The sequence below is a fragment of the Nannospalax galili genome, unplaced genomic scaffold, assembly GCF_000622305.1.
Source record: "Nannospalax galili isolate Female #2095 unplaced genomic scaffold, S.galili_v1.0 scaffold507, whole genome shotgun sequence".
NCBI lineage: Eukaryota > Metazoa > Chordata > Mammalia > Rodentia > Spalacidae > Nannospalax > Nannospalax galili.
In genome coordinates, this window is record NW_008356261.1 from 709,936 (window position 1) to 717,001 (window position 7,066).

At 56.8% G+C, this 7,066-nt stretch overlaps 2 protein-coding genes across 4 annotated transcripts in view; both read right to left on the reverse strand.

The window, feature by feature from the left end:
* The window catches only part of Cdhr5 (cadherin related family member 5), a 9,114-nt gene extending 5,378 nt beyond the window's left edge, over nucleotides 1-3,736 (reverse strand). For all 3 annotated transcript variants that reach the window (XM_017803553.2, XM_029556843.1, XM_017803552.2), the window contains exons 1-7: nucleotides 3,590-3,736; nucleotides 3,333-3,508; nucleotides 2,950-3,000; nucleotides 1,040-1,132; nucleotides 784-885; nucleotides 553-663; nucleotides 296-466 (exon numbers count right to left, since the gene is read on the reverse strand). In XM_017803553.2, the coding sequence (XP_017659042.1) occupies nucleotides 296-466; nucleotides 553-663; nucleotides 784-885; nucleotides 1,040-1,132; nucleotides 2,950-3,000; nucleotides 3,333-3,508; nucleotides 3,590-3,689 (804 nt within the window). In that variant the 5' untranslated portion in view covers nucleotides 3,690-3,736. The remainder of the gene's footprint in view (nucleotides 1-295; nucleotides 467-552; nucleotides 664-783; nucleotides 886-1,039; nucleotides 1,133-2,949; nucleotides 3,001-3,332; nucleotides 3,509-3,589) is intronic.
* A 1,832-nt stretch (nucleotides 3,737-5,568) lies between these two features.
* Sct (secretin) lies at nucleotides 5,569-6,367 on the reverse strand. The gene is made up of 4 exons (XM_008854449.2): nucleotides 6,291-6,367; nucleotides 6,109-6,210; nucleotides 5,884-5,988; nucleotides 5,569-5,744 (listed from the first exon to the last, which is right to left on the reverse strand). The coding sequence occupies exons 1-4, from the start codon at nucleotides 6,365-6,367 to the stop codon at nucleotides 5,633-5,635; spliced, it is 396 nt and encodes a 131-aa protein (XP_008852671.1). The 3' UTR covers nucleotides 5,569-5,632.
* Between the last annotated feature and the right edge of the window lie 699 nt (nucleotides 6,368-7,066).

The following is a 7,066-nucleotide window of genomic DNA, read 5'->3' on the forward strand; positions in this document are numbered from 1 at the left end:
AGGAGCCCCCAACCCCAGCATCCCCCCCACCCCAGCAGCCCTCTACCCGGCAGCTCCCATGGGGTCCATACTCCTCACTGATTTTTGTCTGTCTGTCCCTAGCCTGAGTAAGCCTGGGGGCGGGGGGTAGTTTATGAAGGATTGTTCATTCACATTTGTTTCAAAATTACAAATAAAATTGTTCATAGATTTCTTGGGGTGCAGAGGACCATGGTCTGGTCCCCACCCTGATCCTCCTCCAACTTAACTCTAGATTATATATAGCCTGACCCTGGGCTACCCTATTCCCCATTACCAGTTTCTGTCCTATGGGGACCGCACCCTCATAATGGGCCTGGACGCAGTTGTAGTCATCTGAATAGGAACAGGGCAGGAACCAGGGGGGGCGTAGGTCAGCTGGCAGCACATTCAGGATGAGGGTCGCGGTGGCTGTGTGGCTGGACTCTGTGAGCACTTCCCAAGTATCCTGTAACAGCAGACCCCTGCCAGATCAGGCCAGGAGTGACTTGGACAGGGCTGGAACACCCAGGAAGGGGTAAGTGATCTGCTCACCCGCACTAGCAGCTGAAAGGTCATGTTCTGATTCTTGTAGAAATCCAGGGTCCGGTTCAGCATCAGGGCAGGTTGATTTGGCCCCATCAGGTAAAAGAAACTGCTGGCATCCTGGAGAGGGAGGGCACAACCTGAGACCCTGAGTATGGGGGAGAGGAACCCAGGACTAGAAACATCTGAAGCATTAGAAGCAAGGGGTCAGTGATAAGCAGGGGCTGGGGCAGAACTGACGGGAGTCATTTCCTGGAGAGTGTAAAACAGGACATCATTTTTGTCAGGATCTGTGGCCCGCAGTCCTTCCTCAGTGATGACAGTTGTACCCACTCTGGTGTCCTGGGAATGGAGAGGAGATTGGTCTGACCATGCTGTGGCCTCTGTGTACAGAGCTTGATGATGGACCCCCCCACACACACACACACTAACCATCTGGAATCCCGCCTTTCCTATCATACTCAAATGGCACCAGCTCTGGCCCTGCTGGACTCACCTCTGTCACGTTACATTCCTTGACTTCAAAGGGGAACTCTGGTTCATTGTCATTGACATCCAGGACCGATACGAACACCACCAGCTGTGTCACCTACAAGGGAGTCACCAGCCTATGGTTTTTGCCCCACAGTCGCCCCCCTGGCTGAGGAGCTGTGCTCTGATGCCCCATCTATTGTTGCTTCTGTCACCAGCTCATTCACTCATTCTTTCACTCCCTCGCTCACAGGGATCAGGCCCACAGTGGGTGGCCTTGTAGGCTCTTCTCCTAGGAGGGACTCAGACAATTTATTTTTATTTCTATGTGTATGTGTGTTTCACCTTCATGTGTGTAAGTGCACCCATATCCTGCAATGCTCACAGAGGCCAGAAGAGGGCACTGGATCCCCTAGAACTGGAGTTATGGGTGGTTGTTAGTCACTGTGTGGATGCTGGGAATTGAACCCAGGTCCTCTGCAAGAGCGGCCAGTGCTCTCAACAGCTGAGCCATCTCTCCAGCCCCGGACTTAGACTGTTTTTTTTTTTTAAGTTTTTGAGTATGACAGAATGTGGCAAGTACTCTGGAGAGAAATAACAGAAATCTCAAATGAGTAAAACTAAACAATCACATCTTCAAAAACAGGTCCTCAGTCAGTCAGGTGGGTGGTGCATGCCTTTAATTCCCAGTCATTCTCTGCCTCTGTCTCTCTCTGTCTCTCTCTGTCTCTATCTGCATCTGTCTTTGTGTGTGTGTGTGTGTGTGTGTGTGAGAGAGAGAGAGAGAGAGAGAGAGAGAGAGACAGAGACAGAGACAGAGACAGAGACAGAGATGTGCTGAGTGTGGAACCCAGGGCGTCCTCCATGCCAGGCAGGTGTTCTACCACTAGGCTACACCTGGAAAAGAAGGGCTTTTATCTAGTAGAGACATGAGCTGGGGCTGGGAGGCACCAACTTTTCCTCTGCATCTTTGCAGTCTGCTCTGTGAGCCAGAATTTTGTCCAGGTGGAGGAGAATGTGGATGTTACTGACCCCCTGGTGAACATTTCAGTCCCTGAGGGTCAGCAGGTGACCCTGGGATCCTCGTCCACTCCCTCTGCCTTTCGGATCCTAGAGAATCAACTGTTTCTCAACGTGACTCCGGATTATGAGGTGCATGACATATATGTACATGACATGCCATGGTACAGGATAGCGGTGCAGGGCATGAGGGTTGCTCATGGTAGAAGTGGGCGTGTAGAGGGCCCATTATTTCTGCAAGCTTCTTTAGTAAATAGCTGAAGCAGGCTGGGGCCTAGGACGTGTGGGGTGGGGTAGAGGGGTTGTTGAGTCCCTCTGAGGAGGCAAGAGGAATGTGCAGGCCAGGCCAGCCTTCCCCACCCAGCCATAAATTTGGTTTGAATTCCAGTAAGGAATTATGGAAGTCCTTCGTGGAGCTAGCAGAGTTTGGGTTATGAGGACCTCTGGAGATTCACCACATGGCAGTGAGGATTGGAGATGTGGGGGTGTGTATGGAGAAACATGGGAGAAGAGCAGGGGAACCTGATGGAAAGTTCCAGAAAGGAGATGCTGTTGACTAAGACCCTAGTGGAACTAGGCGTTAGAAGGGTGGGTCTGGCTCTACCTGAAGCACAGCCAACAGATTTGCCCACAGGGGAACTTAGGTGAGGTGAGAATCAAGGTGGGCTAAGTGGCAGGTAAAGATGCCTCTCAGGTGTGGTAAGGGGTCAGAGGATGTCTCAGGTATTGAGACAGATATCACTGAGTCAGCTGGGTTTGAGTCTGGAGCACAGGGCAGAGTCTGGGCTGGAGGAAGGGTGGGTGTGGCCAATAGAAGGCTGATGTTCTGGACTTCCCAGGGTAAGCTCATGGAAGAGTGGTTTTGGGGTACTCTGGCAGGAGGGAAAGGTGGACAGGGTGGTGGGGTGGACTCACCAAAATACTGTCTCTCTTGCACTCCACGTATGCCTGCAGCACTGAGTTTTCCTGGAGAGACAGCCAGGAACCCTGTCAATCACCTGCCCCACAGGGGAGGCACAATGCCCCAGCCTAGGAGAGTGTCTGGGAGGGTGGGTGTTTCTTTAGGGTTCCTGTTACCAGCGGTAAATCCTGGGTGTGGGGGACATCTGGAAGCTTTGTTTCCTGGTGGCCCCTACCCCTCAATGCCAACCAACCAGACACTAAACCTGAAGGGTTCCTCGATGCTTAGGGGAACATAACCCTTAATCCCTTCTCCCCTGAATCTTTTCCAGGAAAATGGAATTGGTACCTGTGTGTGTTCCCTGGGGGTACACCCCCACCCAGCCTGCTGTCTGTACCTCATAATCCGGAGTCACGTTGAGAAACAGTTGATTCTCTAGGATCCGAAAGGCAGAGGGAGTGGACGAGGATCCCAGGGTCACCTGCTGACCCTCAGGGACTGAAATGTTCACCAGGGGGTCAGTAACATCCACATTCTCCTTCACCTGGACAAAATTCTGGCTCACAGAGCAGACTGCAAAGATGCAGAGGAAAAGTTGGTGCCTCCCGGCCCCAGCCTCGCCAGCCACCTCCCCCTACCCCATCCAGCACATACCCTGGGTCTGGGCCCGGACCAGGCTCCTCGGAGGTTGGCTAAACAACACAATGAGTAGTGGCAACAGCAGGACAGGCCACAGCAGGGCCGGAGCCCTCATGGTGGCGGCTCTCACCCAGCAAGAGGGCCCAGCCTTCTCGGCGTCCAGAGCCGGTGCAGTTCCTGCCTTGACGACCTTCGCCCCTGGCTGGCACCGCCCCACTTTATGACCCTTTACAACTGAACTCTACCAAGGGGGCTCCCGCTGGCCGGCACTAGGAGAGGATATGAGGTCATCTTTCAGCCCGGGCTTCCAGGAGTTAACTGGGGGCTCAATCCCTAGACACCAAACGTAGGGTATAGAGAATTTGAGAACCACTGGGCAGGGAGAAAAGGACTGGGGAAGCTGGGGCAGGGTTGGGGCCTGGAACCATAGATCTGGGAGGACTGGGATAGGATGGGGGGGCTGGAACAATAGGTATGGGGGAACCAGGGCAGGACTAGGGAGCTGGGGCAGGGGACTGGGAGGCTGGGGGACTCAGGCAGGGCTGGGGCAGGGTTAGGGCCTGGAACCATAGATCTGGCAGATCCAGGGCAAGACTTGGGAGCTGGGTTAGGGCTAGGGGGCTGGGGAGGTAAGGCAGGGCTGGAGGACTGGGGCAGAGCTGGGGGCTGACACCATAGGTCTCAGGAAGCTGGGACAGGGGTGAGGGGAACTGGAGTAGGATTAAAGCAGGTCTGGGGGCTGTGGTGGGACTGGAGCAGTTGGGGTAGGACTGGGGTAGTGAGGCAGGGCTTGGGGAGCTAGGGCATGACTGAAAGAGCTCGAGTAGGGCTGGGGAGAACTGGAGTAAGGGTGACCTGAGTGGGATGTGGGGGAGCTGTGGCAGGACTGAAGAGAGCTGGGACAGAGCTAGGAGGCAAGACCAGTGATCATATGTTTGGAGACATAGAGGGCTAGGGCAAGGCTCAGGGGCTGGGGAACTAGGGCAGGAGTGTGGTGGGGGCTCAGCCCTTGGTCTTGATCTACAGTAACCCACTCCAGAATGACCTTCATCTTGGCTCCTTTCCTAGGCTGTCCTTAAGCATATTTCCTAAGGCCACTTTGCAAGTCACCTTCCTTCCCTGCTCCAGTCCCAAAGGAAAAGGCTGTGTCCCAGGGGGCTCCTGCCCACTCCATGGAATAACAGCTCTCTTGGGGTAGGGCCTGACAGGGTCTTGGTGATGGGACACAGATGGATACCCTTCAGGTGCAGTAGGGAGCTGGGGTGGGAGAAACCAGTATCTGATAGAAGGCAGGAATCCCGGTGAGGGCCATCAGCCCAGGCCCTTATCATCCTTGCTTCCCGACCCTGCTCCCTACAAGCCCTTAGAGCTGGGAAGAGGCTCCTGGGTGGGGCCAGGAACATCCTCCTGGTAAGTGGCGTGTGATGAAAGGGCCTGCAGGGTCCTCCCCACTCTGGGCCTTTGCTGGACTGTTTTGGATTCCTGAAAATCTTCCTGAGCCTCCAGGCCTCATCAGTCTGTTCCCTGACCCCTCAGTGCACCCACAGCTGCCCACTAGGTGACATCACTGCTGAGGCTTCAGGGCTGGACTGAGACCACATGGATATGTAGAGCCAGGGTGTTCCCACTCCTGAGTTGAGCACTCCCTGCCCTGCATAAACCTTTTGACCCCTCTATGACACTGACCACATGGCCCCAGGGCTAGGAAAGGAGGGCAGGGGATTTCCCTGAGCCCTGGAAAGTTTGCTAAGCGGATCATAGGACAGGGTGGCACACTAGGAAAAAGAAGATGGATGTCTCCATGCCAGAGATCAGGAAGATGTGTCTCAGCTGGCCTCCCAGGTTCAAAGGGCAGCTGGGTGTGGTCCCAACCATTGAATGGGGTGGACGGGTCAGTCCCCACCTGCCAGCCTCACTGAGCAGGGGCTGCCTCGACTTTATCAGATGTCACACATCATGGGCTCAAAGAGGCCAGGGTTTAAATTCCTCCTTTATTAATGCCAAAGGCAGCCCATACACTACTCCAGCCAGGCTCCTGGAGGGCTCCTCCTGCCCCCCTTATATGGGTTGCCTGGTTGCTTCAGTCCACTCTGAAACTTCCACAGCAGGCCTTGGTCCCGGAGGCAACCAGGGAGACCAGGCCCCATCCAGAGGGAACATGGGGGGCAGCCTGTAGAGATAGATGGTTAGAGGGCTAGGGGCTGACCACCAGAGCACTCCCACCACATGGGTGAAATCGACAGGCCTACCACAAGCCCCAGGGAACAGGAAGGATATTTCAGAACTCCAGCTGAGGGTGGGGTGCTTACCAGGCCTGTAGGGCCAATGGGTTAGACCACAGCAAGCAGAGCTGGCCCTCTGTGGGCTTGGACCCGGCCGAGCTGTTCTCTGGGCTGTTTTCTGTGTCCTGTTCGCTGCTCCCCACCCCAAATTAGAATTAGTCTTGGTTTGGGGGTGTGGCATGGTTCTGATGAGGCACCGTGCCAGGTCTGTCCCACCACCCACAGGTCTGGAGACTGCCCACCCCGGCTCACCTGCGCTTCCCTACCAGGCCCTGCAGCAGGCGCTGCAGTCTGGCGCGGTCCTGCAGGCGGCTGAGCTCGCTGGTGAACGTCCCATCGGAGTGTCTTGGGGTCCTGGGGAGGGGCGGGACCTGGAGGGTCAGGGTGGGGGGTGGGGGCGTGGCCGCGGCGAGGGGTCTCCGGGACCGGCTCACCTGGGGGGTGCGGGGAGCGCGGCGGAGCTCTGGAGCAGCAGCAGCGGCAGCAGCAGCAGGTGCGGCGGGGGCACCATGGCGGGGTACTGGGCGTCCTGAGCGCGGGCAGAGAAGGCCGGAGCCCCGCGCAGCTTTATACCTGCCCCGGCGGCCGGCGAGGGGCTCCGGCACCGCCCCGGCTCCGCACGGCGGCCGCGCCCCATCGATCGCGGGAAGGTCAGGGCCGCCCGCCCAGCTGTCGTCCGGCCACCTCCTGTCCGTACCGCCGCCTTGGCGCCCCTCAGCTCTGGGGGCGGGGGGAGGGTTAGTGCCATCAGGTGCACTGATGACCGGGGACACCTCGAGCAGGGACGGGGACAGGGAAAGGGGATCGCAGAAAGCGCAGGCAGAGGGGCGGGCACCGGGGCCTCAGCACCTGGGGGGCCTAGACCAAGACCCTGGCGCACCCCCTCTGCAAGAGGTGCGGGTGACTCCCAGGGGCCAAGGACGGGCAGGTGGACCTCTGAGGGGTGTGTGGTGTGTGTGGGGGTGTGGTGTGTGTGTGGGGTGTGTGTGTGAGTGTGGTGTGTGTGGTATGTGTGTGAGTGTGGTGTGTGTGTGGTGTGTGTGTGTGGGGTGTGTGTGGGGTGTGTGTGTGAGTGTGGTGTGTGTGTGTGTGTGTGGTGTGTGTGTGGTATGTGTGTTGTGTGTGTGTTGTGTGTGTGGGGTGTGTGTGGGGTATGTATGTGTTGTGTGTGTGGGGTGTGTGGGGGGTATTTATGTGTTGTGTGTGTGTT